Source organism: Urocampus carinirostris, chromosome 4 (assembly GCF_059441175.1).
Source record: "Urocampus carinirostris isolate Australia breed hairy pipefish chromosome 4, RoL_Ucar_1.0, whole genome shotgun sequence".
In the NCBI taxonomy this organism is placed as follows: domain Eukaryota; kingdom Metazoa; phylum Chordata; class Actinopteri; order Syngnathiformes; family Syngnathidae; genus Urocampus; species Urocampus carinirostris.
In genome coordinates, this window is record NC_142352.1 from 31,466,133 (window position 1) to 31,488,231 (window position 22,099).

General features: G+C 39.5%; 2 protein-coding genes across 6 annotated transcripts in view; one reads left to right on the forward strand and one right to left on the reverse strand.

The window, feature by feature from the left end:
• Window positions 1-444: 444 nt before the first annotated feature.
• LOC148367310 (troponin T, fast skeletal muscle isoforms-like) lies at window positions 445-20,273 on the reverse strand. Of its 5 annotated transcripts, XM_088334177.1 has the most exons (16): window positions 20,073-20,272; window positions 15,374-15,413; window positions 15,219-15,232; window positions 13,584-13,601; window positions 11,771-11,887; window positions 7,919-7,936; window positions 7,714-7,734; window positions 7,245-7,263; window positions 7,122-7,167; window positions 6,792-6,908; window positions 6,637-6,714; window positions 5,852-5,965; window positions 5,626-5,735; window positions 5,467-5,557; window positions 4,681-4,721; window positions 445-659 (listed from the first exon to the last, which is right to left on the reverse strand). In XM_088334177.1, the coding sequence occupies exons 2-16, from the start codon at window positions 15,391-15,393 to the stop codon at window positions 620-622; spliced, it is 864 nt and encodes a 287-aa protein (XP_088190303.1). In that variant the 5' UTR covers window positions 15,394-15,413; window positions 20,073-20,272; the 3' UTR covers window positions 445-619. The 5 variants fall into 5 exon arrangements, with proteins under 5 accessions (XP_088190303.1, XP_088190304.1, XP_088190306.1 ...); XM_088334178.1 differs by lacking the exon at window positions 7,714-7,734 and having other exon boundaries at window positions 20,073-20,273; XM_088334180.1 differs by lacking the exon at window positions 11,771-11,887 and having other exon boundaries at window positions 20,073-20,271.
• Window positions 8,703-22,099, forward strand: part of LOC148367311 (uncharacterized) — a 45,547-nt gene continuing 32,150 nt past the window's right edge. Inside the window, exon 1 of the mRNA XM_088334172.1 lies at window positions 8,703-8,968. The gene's annotated coding sequence lies outside the window, so the exon portion shown is untranslated. The remainder of the gene's footprint in view (window positions 8,969-22,099) is intronic.

Consider the following 22,099-nt stretch of genomic DNA (forward strand, 5'->3'; position numbering starts at 1 on the left):
TTTATTTAGTACATTACTTTTATTTGTTAATTCTTGAGCCTGTAAATCGAGTTTGTTCTTCAGTAATAAATAGCTAACTAAATAATCAACTAAAGGTTTCTATTTCGCGAATTTTGACCATTGTGAGACGATTTTAGAATGCCACCCTGCAAAAAGGGATTACTGTATATGTAAGTATGTGTTGCCTTCTTTATCAGGCTTATATAAAGCTTTTCATTTTTGGTGGCACCAAACATGCCTTTTTTCTCCTATTTGTCTCTTTCAACATGTTGGGTTGCCAACCCCTGCCCCAAACCATATGTATTAACCCAAGGCAGCCCTTGACTCAAAACATTTGCCCATCCCTGTTCCAAAATGACAAACCCTATAAGGAAACCCTTTGGGATATCTTCAGTTTTAAGTTTGTTTCGCTCGAATGGTCAAATGAATAAAGACGATGCCGGGTTATTTTGAATGCAGTATTTATTTTCTGGACAGTCACACCATCTTTATACAAATACATTGATAAACTCTTGATGTACTCCGGGGCGATAAACCCATCCAGAAAACTGTTTCACGAAACAAAGGATGTACAGATGTGTTGGTTCTGCAGGTTTGGTGTGGGTGCATCATCACATGCTCACTTTCTGCGACGACGTGTGGCAGCTCCTTTCTTGCTACTGTAAGGTTCACACACAAAATGAAAAACTAGGTCAGCTCTGGATTAATTGATTTGTTTTTCCCGATGCATTCACGAGGTAAAGTATGAGAATAGGAAAATATCATATTGGATGTGTTGGACCTAAAATAATTGTCTCAGCACAGTATGGCAATAGAAAAATAGGTTTCTTACAAAAAACACAATGATAGTTTAGGGAAATAGTACGGGATACCTTAAGTCCTTTTTTCAGTATGTTCTACTTTTTTAAAAAGACTGTTGGAGTACAGCAGGGGTGGCCAACCCGGTCCTCAAGAGCCGCATGTCCTGCATGTTTTTGGAGTTTCTCTGTTCAAATACAGGTGATCCCAATCACCTGGGTCATTATCAAGCTCCCGCACAGCTTGCAAACAATCTTAAAATTTGCATCACCTGAGAAACCTCCAAAACATGCAGGACATGCGGCTCTTGAGGACCGGGTTGGCCACCCCTGGAGTACAGTATGACGGATACTTTTAAGTACAGTTTTTTTTTTCTCACAATAAAACACTTAACCCCCAAAAATAGTCTTTTGTCATGTATTTCTCATACATAAGGCGCACCGTACTAAAAGCGCATGAAATTGGTTAAGAGTGCAGAAAGAGCTATTGTGTAGTAATACACTTAAGGTATATATTAGTGCAATGATTAGTGTCACGATTTATCAGACGATAATTCACCGTGTTGCTGACCAAAATCACCAAATTTTGTATAGTCAACGGGTATCTACCCCGATCCACGGCAGTGAGAGTGACAATAATTAACTAATGAACCACCAGTGATACAGTTGAGAGTATTAACATTGCCTATTGTCCCTCGAATCACAAAATTGTGTTCGTCCTTCCTCGCTAATCGTATGAAGCACAATATCGACTACATTTATATGAAAAATGTCTTTTTTTTAAGCCTTCTAACCCACACACATAAACGTGCCGTGCTCCCTCTTGTTTTGGAAAAAAGATTGCGCTTGACCAATTCCTAAACCTCATCTGTGAAATGCTGGTCTGGGCCAGTAAACAGAAAATTTGGTTAGGTTATTAGCTTTTGTTCTCATCATAGGTTGATGAAAACGATTCTAAAGCTGTTTTTAGTTCCCTATTGTGTTTTGTCCATGTTAGATAAGGCCTTTCAACATAAAAGACTTGAGTTGACCTGCTTGGTTGCTTTGACTTGTCCTAGTTTAGCGCCTTCCCACCTAAAAGCACCTTTGCACACATCATCTAGTTAAAACAGTTAAGACCATTGGGTCACACATTGGTGAGGCTTAGTGAGTGGCTCTCCCTAGTGGCTCCTTGTTTTTTTTTTCAAAAGTATTTGATGAAAGGAAAATATATGGTTTCTGTGAGACAGAACCAGAAGGTGAATGCAGTTTTCCATAACGTTCTCATGATGGCGGCAATGTATCATTTAAAGTAAAGTAGATCTTGTCCTTAATTCATGCAGTAGTGCAATAAAACAGTAAGATTATTTTTAAATTTATGATTTGACAGTACAAAAGTGTAGAGTATAGTACTTCTATTTGTTAAACAAATATGTGAGTCTGTAAATTGGGGTTTTTCTTGAGTAAAAAATAATTAATGAAAAAGAAAAAAAAAAGGTTTGACTATAACAGGACGTTTTTTGGAACGCTATCCCTGCGAATAAAGAGGGATTACTGCATTCAAGCTTTCTGGCATCCAGTAAAATATGCAGTCTCTTGGTTCTTATTTATTGTATACCAAGCATTTAGGATAAAAGAACCGGGCTGAATTTCAGGCGAAACCTGACATCCGCATATTGGTGTCATGGCCAGCATGGTCGCCGTGGCGACCGTCTGGCCCCCTGGGCACCTGCTGAAGCAGATCGCCTAATTTGAGTGTTTGCTTCATAAGGGGGGTTTTGTGTATTGCGGGTTGCTGGTTCATTGCATTTTCTGTTCTGTTTTGCTCTGTCCTGTTTTTTTTGATTCGGAGGAAACCTGTGTTTGCACGTTTTGAATATAAGCCTGTTTTTGTTTTGTTTTGTCCCTGAGTGTTGGACGACTTTTATTTCCTTAATAAAAGTATTTGATCGTTAACGCGAATGAGTTCACCCTTCCTGCCTCCGATCTGGTCCGGTCCCGTGACAGAATGAACCAGCCAAGATTTGAACTCAGCGAACGATCCCAACACAATTTGGGGAGAGCTGGAGGACGTCGTTTGGCAAGCGCCCAGTGAGGTAACCTTCCCTGCCCATTCGAACCATGGCCCCGCCCGTCGTGGCCATTGCTGTGCCTCGAATGGGGTCCCCGGGAAGATTTGACGCCTGCCTGTCCGACTCCCCTGCCTGCCTGTTCGACTCTCCTGCCTGCCAGTCTGACTCCCCTGCCTGCCAGTCCGACTCCCCTGCCTGCCTGTCCGACTCTCCTGCCTGCCTGTCCGACCCTCCTGCCTGCCTGTCAGACTCTCCTGCCTGCCTGTCAGACTCCCTTGCTTGCCAGTCTGATTTCTCCTGCTGTTCGCCAGTCTGATTTCTCCTGCTGTTCGCCTGTCTGATTTCTCCTGCTGTTCGCCTGTCTGATTTCTCCTGCTGTTCGCCTGTCTGATTTCTCCTGCTGTTCGCCTGTCTGATTTTCCCTGCTGTTCGCCTGTCTGATTTCCCCTGCTGTTCGCCTGTCTGACTCTCTTGCTTGTCGGTCGGATTCCCTTGCTTTCCTGTCCGACTCCTGCTTTCCTGGCCGACTCCTGCTTACCTGTCTGACGCCTGCTGTTCGCCTGTCTGATTTCTCCTGCTGTTCGCCTGTCTGATTTGTCCTGCTGTTCGCCTGTCTGATTTCTCCTGCTGTTCGCCTGTCTGATTTCCCCTGCTGTTCGCCTGTCTGATTTCCCCTGCTGTTCGCCTGTCTGATTTCCCCTGCTTTTTGCCTGTGACTCCTGCTTACCTGTCTGACTCCTGCTTACCTGTCTGACTCTCCTGATGATCGCCTGTCTGATACTCCTGCTTACCTGCCTGTCTAATACTCCTGCTTACCTGCCTGTCTGACTCTCCTGCTTTCCTGTTGCTTGCCTGTCTGACTCTCCTGCTTTCCTGTCCGACTCCTGCTTACCTGTCTGACTCCCCTGCTGATCGCCCACCGGACTCCCCTGATGACCGCCGGTCGGACTCCCCTGATGGTCGCCCGTCGGACCCTCCTGATGATCGCCTGTCTGATTCCCCCTGATGATCGCCTGTCTGATTCCCCCTGATGATCGTGTGTCTGATTCCCCCTGATGATCGCCTGTCTGATTCCCCCTGATGATTGCCTGTCCGATTCCCCCTGATGATCGCCTGTCCGACTCCGCTTTCTATCGCCTGTCCGACTCCGCTGCCGATCGCCTGTCCGACTCCGCTGCCGATCGCCTGTCCGACCCCCCCTGCCAAGCGCCGAGTCCGATCCGTCAGATGCCGATGGCGCCTGCCTCTCCCTGTTCCTGCGTGTTCGGAGGAGGGAGCGGGGTTGCCCCAATCAAGAGCGTCGACCCATTCCGGGGTGCGAGGTAATTATTTTCTTTTTGGGACCTCAGGAGCTGTCCCTGTCATGGCCAGCATGGTCGCCGTGGCGACCGGCTGGCCCTGCCCCCTGGTCACCTGCTGAAGCAGATCGCCTAATTTGCGTGTTTGCTTCTTAAGGGGGGTTTTGGGTATTGCGGGTTGCTGGTTCATTGCATTTTCTGTTCTGTTTTGCTCTGTCCTGTTTTGTTTGATTCGGAGGAAACCTGTGTTTGCACGTTTTGAGTATAAGCCTGTTTTTGTTTTGTTTTATCCCTGAGTGTTGGACGACTTTCATTTCCTTAATAAAAGTATTTGATCGTTAACGCGAATGAGTTCACCCTTCCTGCCTCCTGCCTCCGAACTGGCCGGTCCCGTGACAATTGGTAAACGAAATTATTCTGGAGCAGTGCTTTAGGTCAATATCATGTTGTGTGCAATGTTTTATATTTATGTATTTATTTTGAAAAAATCGTGTGCAAATAAAGCATTTTGAAAAACACAATGGGTAAACTTACTGTTTTTGCAGCTCATCAATGCGATTTCTGAGCGAGATCACCTGAAACAGAACAGAACAATACTTAGATTTTACATGAACAATTAAAACAATTTAATGATTACGTTTTAACCATTCTGATGTGAATTCTCCTTATAAATTGATGAAGGTGCTGTATCTGAGTCAGATCAGGAGGCTTCTGCTGCTACTGGTAACCATGGAATTTAGTACTTTACATGTGCGGGCAAACCCTTACCCCCCAAAAAAATCAGCCGGTAGAGGGATGGGTGCTGTCAGGCTGTACTTTCCCAAAACACACCACAGAAAGTGGTGCCCCCACGACCTTGGCGGTTAAGGGATACTTGAAACGTGTATAACATAGTAATAACATATTATTTTAGGAATGCATATTAGATTGGTGGGACTTTGCCCTAATCAGTAACAAAAAAGTAACTCTCAGCTTCAAAAAGGTTAATGACCCCTGTACCAGACTTTAATAGAACACTAATTGATGAGAACTGTAAAACTTAAATATGATTGATCAAATGGTCTCAAAGAATGGAATGTGAATGATGTGTTGCGTCTCAAATAATTTTCCACAAGTCATCGCAGGGTTATTGAACAATAGAAATAAGTATTATGAGAAAAACTGTATGTAATATGCGTCACTGTTTGCTAGCTTTACCAGTAAACGTGTCATCATATTGCAAAACAACTCATCGTACATTCACCATCATCATTCCATATTAGAAGACTTTCAGATGAAGCAAGTGCAAAATATGCCAAAATAAAAATGCTCTCAACAGACCTCGTATCGCTGCCTCTTGAGCTTCTCTAAGTGGTCGTACTTAATCTCTTCTAGACTGTGCAACCACTCCCACATCTCCTTTGCCTTTTCCCTAATGAAGGAAAACCAACAAGTCAGTTTTGATCCCTCGCTAAGCGCTTGAAGATACCATTGCGTTACCTCAATTGGTCGTCACTCATCGAGTCGACAGCCAGAGGTTGGCATCTCTCTGCAAGGATTTTCTTCTTCTTTTCCCTCTCAGTTTGCTTCTTTCCTCTCTTCTGGTCCACCTGCCGAGTGAGAGGAACCCACACTCATTATTTTTCAGATTTATTTACAGTATGCTTATTAATACGATATGTTTTCCGTCCATTCAGTCATGAATACAAAGTCTAATCCAGCATACCCTTTGCAGATGGCTGGTGAAGCCTGATCCCATACTAGCCAGAGCATTCTTCTTCTTGGCTTCATCTTCAGCTTTCCTGTGGGCGTCGGCCTCCTCCTTTCTGATCCTCTCTGCCTGTCACGTCAACATTTATAATCAGTACGATCTATTAAGGTCTCCCGAGCCCTTTTCACACTGCATTTTGCAATTTATTGTGTATGAAGTCAAAACTACCAACACCCTATAAATAAATATCACAATTATGTCAAACTCACCAAAAATATTCAGTAATCCTTGCTGTGTCATGTTTTTGTAACATAATTTCGCGACCTCACTGATTCAAAAGTAGTTACTTCACATTTAAAAATGTGAAATTTGTTGCTTAAATCATATTCCATAAAAGATAATCAGAAAAGGGTCATTTGGACCCCTACAGAAGATCTAACACAGCGTTGTTGAAAGGAAAATGTGTTGAATGGCAATAACTAATGTTAAGTTTTAGTTTTTAGTTATGCCTCGTGTTGCTGGAATCTGGACTTTCATTTGCCACAATGAAAGTTGCCGACTGCAGTAAAACCTGCTTTGGTGAGCCGACTCCATCAGCAACTCCTCACATGGGCGTTACCAAGAGAGTGCAGTGTGAAATGGGCTTTAAAAGGAGCAAAGACAAACTCATTTTGGCAGCTCTCCATTGGATCAGTTGGCTTGTGTGCAGTTTAACCAAGTGGGAGCCACTCATTAATGTGATCAGAATTTCTTTTTCCACACTGTTGTGAATAATAAGTTCAAAGCAGGACACTTCATACCTCCCGCCTGGCTTGACGCTCTTTATCCTTCTCAGCTCGAATCCTTTGCTGCTCCGCCCGTTCAGCTCTACGCTTCTCCTGAAGGTGACATTCCAAAGACACAATCAGACATCTAAAAGACACGATGACACCCACTTGCTCCCGGGGCATCTCACAATTCTCTCCATGAGCGCAATGAGCTCTTCTTCCTCCTTCTTCCTGCACTCAAAATGCGCATCGATCAGCGACTGGAGCTCGACGAGGTCTTTGTTTTGACGTTTCTTCTGAATGTCCTGCAAGTCACAAACCAGAGAGGACGATTAGTACACAATAGAATTGCATTATACCTTTTTTTCTAAAATTAGTTTGTTTTCAGTATAGATTATTTATCGTATTATTATTGTATTTTACTATAGGTTCAACTGTATACAGTAAACAAATCAACCCATCTATCCATTATCTGCACCGCTTATCCTCAGTAGGGTTTAATACAAATTTACACTTACATCAAAGTCGACTTTTTCCCCATCAGGGATCTTTGGAGCACTAGGTCTGTAATGACAAAACACGATAAGTAATCAGCTCGGCGATAACAAAAATACGGTTGCAGAAGTCGGAGACTTTCTCACTTGAACTTTGGCTTCTCTTCTGGATTGGCACCCCGACAACCAAAAAACGGTGAAAGGAAAAAATAATGACAGGGTTAGGATTACAAATATGGAGGAAGATGAAGTCAAACATGTCGGTTAATTGAGGGGAAGGAGTCTGGATCCGTTTGGTCAAGCGGTGTTACATCAAAGGGCTGCAAGTGATCTCCACCTTTCAATGATGTGAGTTAATTTTAGAAAAACTTTCCACAACATGGCTGTCAAATTCCTGTTAAATACCCCAGGTATACACCCCTTTGTTGAGTTAAATTGGTCAATTAGTGTGTAAAGGAAAGTTAATCAGTACCCTGTACTACAAATAACCTCAATGATTGAGTCGAAGAACTGTTAGTAGATGCGCATGGTAATAAAGGTTTCTAAGATTTAGTTTGAAGTGATCTTAGAAATGTCTCCAAAGAAAAAAAGTCAAAGCAAAACAACAGCATAGTACCATCTTGATCTCCCTCCTCCACTGGTTGGATACATTCATGCAAAAAAAAGAAGAGGCACATGTGAGTTGTTTTAGCGCAGCCGCTGCCTTTCTGCCTTTCATGACACCTCAGTTGGCAAGATTACTTGTGCCTTTTACCGGAAACCAAATTGGTGCATAAGAAAACTTTGCGCACATTAAAAAAAGATAATCTAAACCAACATACCTTCCTCCTCATAGTCTTCTGCATGCAGCAAGCGTCCAAAGCAAGAGCAGAATAGAAATCATTAGTAATCAGACTTAATTGCTTATTGCCGCTTTACAATGCAGCCTATTTACCAAACTAGGGTGTTGCATAAGTAGGGAGACACTGCAAAGTCCCAGTGCAAAGATGGCACAACAGCTTCCAAAGGGATGGCTTTGTTTTTTAGGGATGGTCGGCAATTATATTGATTTTCAGATTCTGAGGGGATGTTTTTCATAACACTTTCTTGTTCCCATTAAATGTCGTGACTCATGCAGTGACTCCCTCATAACAAAAAATCCAGTTAAAAGTATAAGAAAAACATGTCGTACAATAAGAAAAATAATAACCATGTGATATGGAGTTGTTCTGTTAATCAATAACTTTTTCCTTCTTTCACAATATTTTCCAGTCATTCCCACTTTCTTTGCAGTGTCATGATACAAGCAGACTGGAAATTAAATTGAGTTTGAAAAATTAAGAAGTAAAAAGAATGTTAAAGTTGAAATGAAAAGAAAAAAACTTATTTTTGGGGGTATTATTATGGTAACTTCAGAACTACAAGCTGCTACTCTTTTGGCACATGTTAAACACAGCGCCTTTAAATTTAGTGGGGCTTATCCTTTTATTATTCAAGGGGAACGGCGAGCTGTTCTTTTACACATAAGATATGCTCTAATTACAAAAAAAAAACGCGGTGACGTGTATATATACACAGAGACCCCTCGCCAATTCGCGCTTCGGTTATCGCTGGTTCACTCCTTCACAGATTTTGAATTTAATTGCCTTTATTGTCATTAATATAATTGTATAGTGCATTGTGTTCTTTCTCTGTGTTGGGTGGGTGTGACTGTCTTTGTGCGTGACTGTGATAGGCTCTTAGTCAAACAGCGGGCGTTACATTCAAAATAAATTCATCAATTAAATTGGACGCCGAGAAAAGTCAAAACAGAGCAAAGAAATGGTGGTTACGAGGGCGTGCTCCATGGATTATTATCAGGTTGGAGAAACCACTGAAGCGTCGGGGAGAAGGCAAGAGCGATGCTGCTAGTCTAGCCTACCACTATGGCTAAGCTACATAGCAACCCCCACAAGCTATTCCCGCAGATTACTTATTCCAGCAACGGCAGATCATTTACCAATGAAACGGATAACCTGGAGCTACAACTCGTGTGAAATCGTTATATTGAATGTATTTTAATCATTGCGGGGACTTGGTGCCATTTGAGGACACCCGACGCTAGCGTGCAGCTAGCCAGACAATCTCTAAATTGCTTTCATTCACTAAAAGGAGAAGCCCTTAAATTTAGTTTTCATTTTCTTTTAACAATATAAGAACTCATTCAACTGCAATTAAGTCTTTTGTGTTATTATTTGTAGATTTATAGTTGTTACTTAGTTACAGTCGTATACTCTCAGTCGGTAATGAATTCATCCCCAGATAAGTTTGCCGTTTGGGGGCTTTCATGAAGGTGGGATACTCCTTGCGGATTTTCACTTTTCGTGAGTGGTTCTTGTCCAATTAACCACAAAAAGGGAGGGGTCTCTGTATAGAGGATGCAAGATGATTATTGGGCCGATGACAGACAAATATGTCCCAAGTCTAATAGAAAAAAAAAGAAAATCATTTTGCTTCGTAGCACTCGTTTTAGGTTGCACTACACAATACATTGACATCTAGTGGTCAAATATAACACGGTGTCCTATTGTCATTATTTAACAAAACCAATGGTCATCTGTAACCAAAGTTTTGTCGTGCAGAGCTACTGCAAAAAGTCACATTAAATATTAAGAAAATATAGTAACAACTAAGAACAACTGCACTTAAACTGACCTAAAATATCTACCAATGAAGGAAGAACATTTGACTTCTCCTATCAAACTGTCATTATTTATTCTTATTTTACTATGTTTTTCCTTCCATTTTGAAACTAGTCCTTTTGGAGTGCAATACTATGTTTAAAAGATCTAGAGAGTGTGATTTGATCCTCACCAATTTGAAACAGTTTTCTGCTAACACCCCAGTGTAAATATCACGTTGCAATTTGCTCATCTACACAAAAACTAACAATGACAAAATAATGGTAGAACAAATCGCTTTTACATGACATCAGAAGAAAACAACACTTCATCCAAGGTGTGATGGCCGTTAATATTTCTGCATCAAATTTTCTAAATGACAAAACAAATTTAGTTGAAGACCTCAAATAAGGTTGGCCAGTTAAATCATGTAAAAGCAGCTGATTTCATTATTCCCACACTCGATATTTGAAGCACATCTCCTAACACACTGTTACAAGAAACACAGAGGAATGTTTGGTTCTGATTATGTACAGTATAAACAGCCAAGATTGATGGAGACGTGATTTAATCAGGATTGCCGCAGAGCAAAAGCCCAACACTGGTTTGTTACAATTTGCTTTTCAAGAACAAAATTCATTATCTAAACACATTTTGATCTTTCCACATGTAGAGACATAACCTTTGGTGAGAAATTGTTTTTCCCTTCAAAAATGAAATTATGACAGTTTACCCACCTAGAAAATGTAAAAAAAAAAATGAGTTTGAGTTTCTTTCATGCATGTTTGTGATTTCACAAAGCACAACAATGCTGCCTGCATGCTTCTAGAATGCAAAGGCCATGAGTCATGTAGCTTGTAGAATGACATTATTTTAGTATCTTGCAAGTGACCTCCAAATGTAAAGAAAAAACAAAATTATAATGTAATTTTTTTTCACCATTTACTAGGCTTTGTTGACTTAAGTTTTTTTTTTAAAAGTACACTACTGTTGAAAAGTTTGGGGTCACTCAGTCAATTTTGCCTTTTCCATTATAAAGTCACACTTCTGTTTGTGTTCTTTTGCCCATAATAATTTCTTCCTTTTGTTGGCCAGGCTTATAGTTATGGCTTTTTCTTCGGCACTCTGCTAGCATCTCGGAGTCACCTCTTCACGGTAGATGTTGACACAGGTACAATTTAACCAAACTGCTAGTTGAGGACTTGTAAGGTGTCTTAGAGTGTAAGGTGTCAAACTAAAGACTCTAAATTAACATACTTGTCATTTTACTACTTCTCTTTCTACTCTGGTTAGAGCCTAATAGCGCTGTTTTCTACATGGAGTAGTACACACCGTTGTAGGAAAACCTCAGTTTTTGGCAATTTCTTGCAAGGAATAGTCTTGTTTTTTTAGAACGAGAATAGACTGTCGAGTTTTTCTTGCCATTCATGAGGTTGAATCACACCCACAAATTCGATGCCCCAAATACACGACTACCCTAAAGGAAAGTCAGTTTTATACATTTCTAACCAGCTAGAGTCGCTTAACTGTTTGCAGCTTTGCTAATATCATTGCACAACTGATAATTCATTAGCTTTCTAACGCTAATAGCAAACACAATGTGCTGTTAGAAAAGCTTGCTAGAAATTGGCCTCTATTCACATGTGAAGATTTTTCACTAAAAACTGAAATCTGCATCTAAAATCGTCATTGACCACGTCCACAATGTGTGTGGTGTATTTCTTTTTTTTTTTTTCATGTAATCTGCATTGAACCAAACAGTGCATTTTCTTCAAAAATAACAACAATTCTAAGCGACCCCAAACTTTTAAACGGTACTGTAGATATGATGCATATGTACATTTTAGGTAGCCATTTGCTGTAGTTTCTTTACTGGCTTTGAGTGATGTGGCCGGCATCTATTTTAAACTAAATCCAAGTTATTGTTATTAAACGTCTTCCTATAAAGAACCTGTAGTTCCATTGCAATTCAAGTAACCTGGCAATCCGATGAGCTGGCTAGGGTTTGTAGTACAGACTGTCCGTGGCACGTACCTTCCTCCTCACGAACCGGCTCTGGTTCAGGCTCGGGTTCAGGTTCTACTTCTGGCTCTGCTTCTACCTGAGCCTCCGCCTCAGGGGCTACTTCTACTTCTACTAGCTCCTCCTGGGCTACGGCATGCACCAAACCGCCAAGGAGAGGGTGTCGGAGGAGGCCATTAATGAAGACCACAGACATGACAGAGCCATTAAAAAACAAAAAGTGAGAGATTGCTTTAGTTACACAGATGATGGATTGGTGAAGGACGGCACTGCTGGAAAACAAAGAGAGAAACAGATGATGATGATGACGATGATGATGTCGATGGTGATTCGAGTCATTTCAGCATTCACACAGAAGCCATGGGGGAATTTGAGAGGTGGAAAACTAAATTATTATTAAATTAAAAAAAAGATAAAGATTGATTATTATTACTATCTGTGGAATGCAATGAGAAACACTAGATGGTGCTAGAGCAACTGCCCCTATCCCTCCTCAAATAAGTTATTTTTAAAATGTAATTTTAGTTATTTTTGTAATTGATATTAAACAGTTTACTTCAAGGGAAAGTGTGTATTATTTTGTGCCTCCTAGTGGTAAAAACAGCTTAATTCAAAATGTTTTATTCATTCTAACATAATTGTCCGCTAGCTTGTTGATAAAAGTAACCAAAAATCCAAAACCTCGTGAAAGGTTGGGCAAAAACATGAAAAGAAAACTGATGCTGTTAGATTACTTTGAATAACAGTAGTTTTTATTTTTCCTTGTGGTTTTTAGCATTCATTTTTGGTTGCTTGACACAATACAGTACCATCTAGTGGCCAAATAATACAAGCTGTCCCTTTAGGTCGCTAATGACGGGCAGTTTATAATTTCTTCTATTCACACTTTTTTTTGTAAACATAGAGGAAAGACGAGGAATATACTGATATTTACCAGAGTGGTGTAAAAAGTGCTGATATTCAAATGTACTTTTGAAACTATTTTTATTTTTTCTTACAGGAACATCATGGTTTATTACACATTTTGTAGCACAGACTTGCTCAGTAGTTTATCATTTGGATCCATTGATCACACATAGAATGTTGAGAAAATATTAAAATAATGTAACAACTAAGATTTAAATCGTTTTTCACTTGGTGGGGTGGTAAAATAGTTATTTTTAAAATTTAAAATTCTATGGAGAAATTCACGTATGCATTTGCCCTCTACATGACATTGACTATTGTTAAGATAAGTTCACATTTACGCGTAAAATCTATTTAGATTATAACAATGACATTGTGTAGTCCACCTTCCGACTTGATTTTAATGTGTGTTTTCTAAATGTTTTTAATAGATGTTATTGTATTATTCAGATAGTTTCCCACTTTCATGGCAATTGCGTGAAAGACGTCAATGACGGCTGCACTAATCACATGGCAAGAAAATGAATGCAGTGAGCCTTGGAGCTCAATCCCATTTTTTGCTTAACCATGCGATTTAAGAAAAATCACTCGGAAGTCAGCAGAACACCCTTAACTTGAACTGTTTGACTGGCACTGGTATGTTAGTTGTTGAATTTAAAAAATCTCATTATTTATTCTAAAAATCTATTCTGATACTGGTGGCTGTTTGGAGTGGCAGGTAGGCAGATTTAAGTGTTTTGTGTTACAGTTGTGTCAAAGTTTTTACTAGTGGAAAAAATAAAGAGATGACGGTGTTTTCTTCCTATTTCGAAAGCCAGATGTCTGTGCCAAACACTTCAACTTAAGCATGGAACTCAGAAACAAAGAAATTAGTTGAAGGCAGGTCTTCACGGCTCAGAACAGGTTCAGTCACGTTTACCTTCCTGGTCTTCGGTTTCTTTGAAAAGATCGCATGGAACAACAGGGGAGAAAAAATAGTTCTGTTAGTATGCCTTCAAACTGCAGTGTACTGCACCAAAATGGTCTGTTGGTAGACATGCATGGCAGAAATTTCACTTGTGTGTGGCATAACTGTGTTCATTTGTTAGTGATTATGCATACAGCTGGCAGATCTGAGAAACATGGATGTGCAATTCTGTAGAAGTGGTCACAGCCCACTTTATCTTGGCAATTCATTTTGAGTCTTCCTTTCCCTTTAAATCAGGGATGTCAAACTCAGTTTGGCTCTGGGGCCGAATCCAGACTTTCTGTTCTCAGGTGCCCGGAATAAGTAGAAGAATTTCAACTCCATTTTTTTTGCTTTGTTTTTCAGTATTATATTTCAGTAAGCATAACACTTTTATTCATTAACAATCTGCAAAAAAATACTTTCAGGTTTGGCACTTAATTAGTTAACTTGTTTATTTTAACAGTTAAGTAAATGCAGTTTTACACTTAAATCAACTCACCATACAATACAAGCTCAAGAAAATGCTATAATAAATACTTTTTTTATTGCCTTGCTTGTCGTACTGGTTTAAAATAAATAAAAAATAACTACAAGATGAACGTTCAGGCAGCGCATTGGCAATAAAACTAGACTAAATCAGATTAAACTCCGAGCTTGAGAGTACCATTTAAAGGCCAGAGAGAGTATTTGGTTTGCAATTATTTAAAACATCTTTTGAAAGAAATGACCGAGAGAATCACTTCTTTTACTCACATACACAGAAATGTATGGCGGGTTATATCTAATAACAACATTACACAATATTACAGATCAATCAATCCACTTCTAACAGTGCTTTTCTGTTGTGCACTTTATTGATGGGAAGGTGCTAACATGGTAACATTCTTCACCAAGAAAACACTAACAACAAAAATGACTCATTTTATCAGTCAACTGTTCTAGACCAGTGTTTTTCAACTTGTGGGTCGGGTTCAGACCTGTGCTTTGTGGGTTGCAGGTTTTTGCCTAGGTAAAATATTGTTAGGAAGAAGAAAAGTCAAGGGTCAATTACACTCCTTAACAGTAGATCGTGATAATGCCCTGCTTGATCTTTTCTACCTGTTCAATCAATGGCGTGTTTGAGAGGGACCACATCTTATTTTATTGAGATTTTGTATGTTTTATTAGTGACAACAATGATCGAGTCGGAGAAAGAAACGATTGCGAAATAGGCAAATGGTGTACGAATATTTGCCATTGAAGCGCTGTTGTACACTAAATGGTTTAAAATTGTTATATTTAAAACTTTCTACCAGTATATCAACCTTTATTAACTACATAATTAAATATACATTGATTTCTAGGTACATACTTAATTAATATTTTGAATTTATTTTATGTATAGTCGCTTATTTGCGATGTAGGCACTTGAGCGAGTTTATACAGTACATCGTTTTTTGTTTTGGTTTTGCTGGTCAAATGTGATTATATTCTACTATCTTTCTATAAATATCAGAAGTGGAATCTTCTGTTTCAGAACTAACAATTTAGATAATAATGGTCTTCTGCAACTATTCGAATTGTTGGGAAAAAGACAACAATAAACATTCCTTGATGCGTACTTACCCTCGTACTGATCCCTGAAATAAGAGCACAAAACAGAAATCATGTACATTTTACAATGCATAGCCTACTTGAACTCCTTCCTCCAAGTAAGATATTGTCAGACAAAATGTGACCTCTTGGCGTGTTTATGGACTGTCAGCTTGTGATGCACTTACACTTCCTCGTTGTCGGACATGGTGACAGCAGACCTTTCAGCTGAGGGCAAAAAGACAAAGAGCCTCATGAGACCAGCATTCAAATAGCTGCTTCTGCATCACTTTCACCTCCATTTAGTCTTTAGCCTTTGTTTTGATGAAAGAGTGTATAAATAACATCTGAACAAATGGCAAGCAGCCTGCCACACGGAGTAGTGCATCACGTTTTTCCAATGCATAAGAGTCTGCAGGATTGTGTCAAATAAGCGGCTGGGTGGTTAGCACGCAGCCCCACGGTGCATAGGTTCAGGGATACCGTCCAGCTACCGCAGCCTCTCCGTGTGGAGTTTGCATGTTCTCCCTGTGCCTGCATGGGTGTTGTCCGGGCACTCCGGTTTCCTCCCACATTCCAAAAATATGCATTTCAGGTTAATTGACCGGTTTGAATTGTCCCTAGGTGTGAATGAGTGAGTGAGTCGTCTGTCGCTGTGTGCCCTGCGATTGTCTGGCAACCAGTTCAGGGTGTCCCCTGCCCACTGCCTGAAGATAGCTGGGATGGGCTCTAGCACCCCGCAACCCTACTGAGGATAAGCGGTGCAGATAATGGATGGATGGATAGTGATCAAGGGCAACACACAACCGGTGACACTTAATATACACTCATACAGATGACACATGAGAAATACAGTGTTTATACAGTAATTTGGGTTCAAAAGACTCGCGTAGAGTCAACGAAATTGTGTGGTAACCTGTATTTTAGCTCATATTTTATATACAGAGTAAAAATGTAATCTGATACAGTTACTAGTTACCTGTTGAAAAAATGTAATCAGTAACTTAATTAGAATACTATACTGTAGTAATAAAGTGATGTAACTGGATTATTTCGATAACTTCGGGCTACTCCAATACAAAATATGTTCATAAAAGATATAAATGAGGTTACTAAGATTAGATTATCATACATTAAAAATGTTACTTTTACTAAATTTAGATTAACGTAAATTATAAATAATTGCAGGAGATCAAGGTTAGGTAGTGCTCCAATATTAACCACTTATACAACCACAATAGTTTATTAAGCGAAAGGGAAATTTTCTCTTTCACATGGCAGACAATTTATGGCAATCCGTGTTTTGCTGCGCGTTTAACTTCTGGGATTCAGACAGAATATTTGGACGAAGAAAAACGATCTGAAGAGAGCAGTTCAGTTGAGGACTTTAATTGCAAAGTTACAAAATAAAAATAAACAGTACTCTGGGATTTTAAATGAGATAACATATTCCCTCAAACAACCATAGAAAAATTGGCTGACCACTGGCTTTTTAGGAAAAGGTGGTGGCTTGAATAAAATCAATTTGGCAGGAAAATAAAACTTAACTAGGCAACGTTTGGAAGTCACATCTCCACACGAGACCTTTTGTCAAGACTGGACCCAGTTGGATTTTGAATGTTGTATGATAAAATAAAGGCCGACTAACAAGAAAACCACCTTGAAACAGCCTTGAAGAGTTTTTTGGTCATTATTCAAGGTTGGGGTATACTTTTATACACAGTAATCGTTGTCTTTCCCGGGGGTTGTGTTTCAGCAACATTCTGCTGTAGTCAAAACCCGTGAAGTAGAAACCTTTGTTTATTGATTTAAATATGTATTTATTTGTCAATAATAAACCATATTCAAAGGCTCAAGTATTTGTTTAACAAATAAAAGTACTGTACTTTACTTTATGAATGTTTTTTTTTTTTTTACAAATAACTACTGTACCATCAAATTGTAATTATAAAAGTGATCTTGATATTTTGCTGCACAACTGTCTGGATTGAGGACACGATCTACTTTACTTTACATGATACTTTGCTAACATCTTATAGACGTTGTACTAAACATTTTTGAAAAAGCGCCAAAGACCCACATGTGGCTCCAGAGCAAGTTTAGCGGTTTGCAAAGTCCAGGTTTGTTGGCGATAAAAAGCCTCTGTTTCACCTATGTTTTGCCAATCAGAATGCAGAACACAATGCACGATGAAAGTCCTCGAAGTAGCAAAACTACGATAAATAAACTGCAATGCAGCAATTGATTACTGTATACATAAAATATATATCTTATATCTCTATCTGTATTCTATTTATATCCATATCTGTCTAACTGTCTATCTGTCTGTCTGTCTGTTAGCCCGCCTGCCCGTCTGTCCGTCTGTCCGTCTATCTTTCCATCTATCCATCGATTGCATCCCAAATATAATGATGGATGGATCGACGATAATGAAGGAATATACAAGATTAATTATAATTGTCAGACTGGTTCATGGCTGGAGTAAAGGAGCAAAGTTATTGCCAGCAATTTAACCCATCAAAGCAAGATCAATTCATAGATTAAGTGTGAACATATCCCACCAGTCGTGTTAACGCTAAACACCTCGTCCCTCGTTATTCAAGTCAGAGCAGAGGCAAGTGAGGAACAGGTCTACTGTAACCCAAGTGAAAGGATTTCAACACACTGTACGCAACTGTATCATATTTGATATATAAAAAGTCTTGTTGGATGGCTCTTTCACACTTAGCAGTGGGCACAGGTGCTGAGGACTTAAAGGATTAGCCAAGGATCAAATTTCTCCCCATCAGCTGAGCAGAACAGTCCAAATAGTTCCATTAATCCTCGAGCTTGGACCAGAGGGAGGATCCTCTGAAGCCCAGCAGCCAATCAGCATCAAATCCCGACAAACGAGTACTCCGATCGACTTAAAGCTGACAGCCATGTCCCCTTTGTGTTCAGCATTCAGGCAGCGCATACTCATGCATCAGCAATCTGTATATTTAGTGGACGGTCACTTCATTTCTCAAGTATTGCGACGTTGAATTCTGAGCAGTATTTCTCAGTCATTCTGAAACTAAAACGGAACAGGTGATCCGAGGGAGATGCTGAGCCTCGGCCAAACTGATTGCAAATATGTAATGTATTTATAGACAGATGCATCAGTCTAACACACATGGAGCAGAGCGAGAGAGTAAATGAGAAAGAGAGAGAGAGTGATGCCAGCCAACTGGACTTAGTATATTATTACTGTAGCTAAAAGTCATACATTACCAAAGTGACAGCCGGGCTTCCCAGGCCCGGAATTTGTATCAGATTAAAGTTTGTTACACTGACATGCAAGAGGAGCACTGCCATGCACAGATAGACACTAAGTTGCGCTAGAGCTTCTGCCCATTATTTGAGTCTCTATTTTAATTGTAGTCATGAAACACTTTATTGAGGTCAATAATGACTGACAGGTTCTTTTGGAAAGGTTGCACCTTTAACCTACATGAAGATTTATAAATCGTTTCTTTACATCAAATCAGATAAAACACAGAGAATATAACTACTAGGGAGCTGTTATTTCAGTGATGTGTAAAAAGGTGCTGATATTCAAACTGGAACATTTTTGTCGTATCCAAACGACTGCAGTATTATTATACCTGTTGTCACAATTTCATACAGAATTCTATGTGCTATATTCCATAGAATGATCAGAATGAGCTCTGTTGATTGAATTCAGTCAAAAACTTGAATTAATTCAACATCACATTTAGACATTACAAACAGGAGAGAAAGCTGTTTTTATAGTTATGCCTGCTACAATGGTTGATGTGGTCTGTCAAGTAAACCTCACAGATGGCACGATCCGCCTTCCATTTTATTACACCAAATTAAATTAATTTAAATACCCAAAAGAAATCTAATGTTTGACATCATTTTAATTATTTTTTTTATAATTTCATTAAATATCAAATTAACCTTTTTTTTAATAAGTCACACCATGACATACAGCTCATAGTCATCCATACTTTTTTAATCCGTTGTAAACCAGATGTGTAAAATGTAGAACAACTGATTCAGAGAATTTTACAAACAAAAGTAAAACGGAAGATCCAATTATGGACAGCATACATGCCCGTGCGCAAATGCAAAATCAACGCAGAGGACCGTTCGACTTGAAATATTTTCATGCGATAGATAGTCATGCATTTTGCTACTTGAATGAAATATAAATACATCTCCACTTGGCTTGTGAACCCGAGACCTAGTCCTAAATCCGTGAACACAAGTAGACATCATTTGCAGATGTTGCTACAAGTTGGGGCATAGCTGTCAAAAAGAAAGATCCATTTCAGCCCTTGATAGGACCTGAAGAAATGGTGCATTTATTTATAGAACTCTCATTTAGAAATTTGGAAGATGGGTATTCGAAAGATAGAATAATAATTGTAACGGTAATTGTGACATTGCGAAACATTCCACCATAATGGGTTTTTATTATATCACGCTAATTTGTGTGGCTTGACTTCACAACTACTAATTTTTTCTATTACTTAGCCAGTATTACTAGCAGAAATGGATTGGATTAGCAATACAAATAATAATGGCTCGAAATGTGCATTAAAAAATAAAAATAAAAATATGATTAAATTGATTTGTAACTGGGAAATTTTGTAAAAGTTACCCAAATAACAAATAACTAATCCATTCCTTTACAGTTGTAAGAACAGAAAAACAATTTTAAAATGTGTAAAATCAAGGTTTGGAACTTTTCACAATCTTAAGAATTTGGTTTGTAATGTTTTTCACTCTTATACACCAAATCTTCCGACCGAACACACACAGTATGAGCTGTCAAAATGGTATTGGAGCATGAAACGAATCTGAAGGTAAATTTTCCCCTGGGTGGCCAGTGCTTACCTCAGAGAGGAAGAGAAGCGCCTACGACGACCAAGATGAAGGTGTGCACAAACTGTAGCTTCTGCTCAGAGAAGATGTCCTTGTGTTACAGTGATACTTGAGCTCATCTGGCCCTCATTGGCTGCTGGATGACAGTGCCGTGTGGGTGTCGTGGATGTGTTAGTGTGTGGGAAATGCGGGGAGGGGGCCAGAAATGACCCCAGAGAAGGAGATGGATGGAATACTGCGGATGGGAGACGAGGGCTCGGGTTTTGGAAAGGAGCAGCTGAGAAGCTTCTGTTTCTAAATTTACATTGATGGAAGGCCGGGAGGAGGGGACAGGTTACACATCAGCTTGGCATCCAGACAATGAGAGGGAGGCGGGGGGTCCGCCTGGGGTTCTGTCTGTGTGGTTGTCAAAGTGTTTTTTTTTCAGTCATTTCATGGATCTGTTTTTCAATCACTCGTCCATCCCAAACAGGCACTGTAAAGAAGTCGTTCTCAAATGGTCTGATTTCAGGAGCCACAATGCCACCCTAATTACAGGTTGCGACCCAAATTCCCCAATGTATTGAAAGAAGATATAGTGCGGTTACGATCAGAGATGATAGAATGTAGTTAGTCTTTTAAGGACAAAATGACCAGCGAAACCAAAATGATATTCTCTTTAATGCTCAATTAGCCTCAATTTTAAAGACATCTTAAATATTTTTACTCACTTTGCCCATTTTGAACAGGCTCACAGTGGACAAACATTAAAGCTGGGGTGCCCCTTTTAGGGTCGCCTTAAAAAGAGCTGTTCGGGTGGAACTCATTACGTTCAAAGAATGGGGTGTGGGGGAATGCTGGAGAGTGACATTATGCTCGTCCTTGCAGGTTTTTTTAAAAAGCATGAAAATGGTGAAAGTAAGAGAAGGTTTTAAGTTGAGTTCGATTACCAACCCCAAGTCCAAGAAAGAGTAAAAAAGAAGAGTTGCGCAACATATTGTTACAGTGTTAATGTTACTGTGTACCTGACTTGTTAACCTGACTGCCCATTTTGCGCATCTGGTTAGCTACTCTTCTTGCACTATCGGCACTATGGTAAAATACTATACGTAGCCAAAATACAATACAACATTATTTATATCTGTACATTCAAGGAAACTGTGGGGGTCAGATGCATCGACATTTCGTTCTGTATACACGTGTACTAGAATGACAATAAAGTAGATCTGAATCTGAATCTGAATCTGAATAAAGGCGTTGACATAGGCTGAAGTGATGACAAAAGCAAGAAGATGGTGTCAGGAAGTAAGAAAGTTGCAAATTGCGTTCAGCACCATTAAATGAAAAAGTGGAACTACTGAGATGTATACATTCAAAATCAACTAAAATTATGTACTTTTAGCTGAGAAACCTCACTCGCTCATGGGGGAAAATATATTAAAACCCAATATTTCCTTTTGGCCTATCTTTTGAGAATATATATATTTTGAGAACTTTAATATATGTGCACAGTTAAGTCAAATCAAGTCATTTTTATTTGTATAGCCCTTAATCACAAAGAGTCTCAAAGGGCTGCACAGGTTATTAAACAGACTATTTTTCAGACTATTATTACACCATCCCCTGATCTGGAACCAACATGAGAGCAAGGAAAAACTCAAAAAAAGGTTTGCATCATCACGCCCCACCGGTTCTTTGTGAGAGCATAGATCCCCTCAGGGCTGTGGGCTCCAGAACCAGAGGAGCTCAGAGCGGGAACTGTCAGGTCCTGAGGCGGAAAATTACTTTTGGACAATCAGCTTTTACTATACAAGGCACTAAAGCCTGGAACGATTTACCCACTGAACTAAAGGAAGAGTCAAACTGGGTCCTATTTAAACATAAACTTAAAGACTTTTCAATAAGAAGTCAGCCATGTGACCACATGTAGCCTCTCCAATTGTGCTCTTTTATAATATTGTGTATTTTATGTATGTTTTTTTCTGTAAAAGCCCATCTAGAGATAGACATTAAGAATTAGCCTTGGCTAAAATGTTTTAGTATGTGACATGAGTTTATGG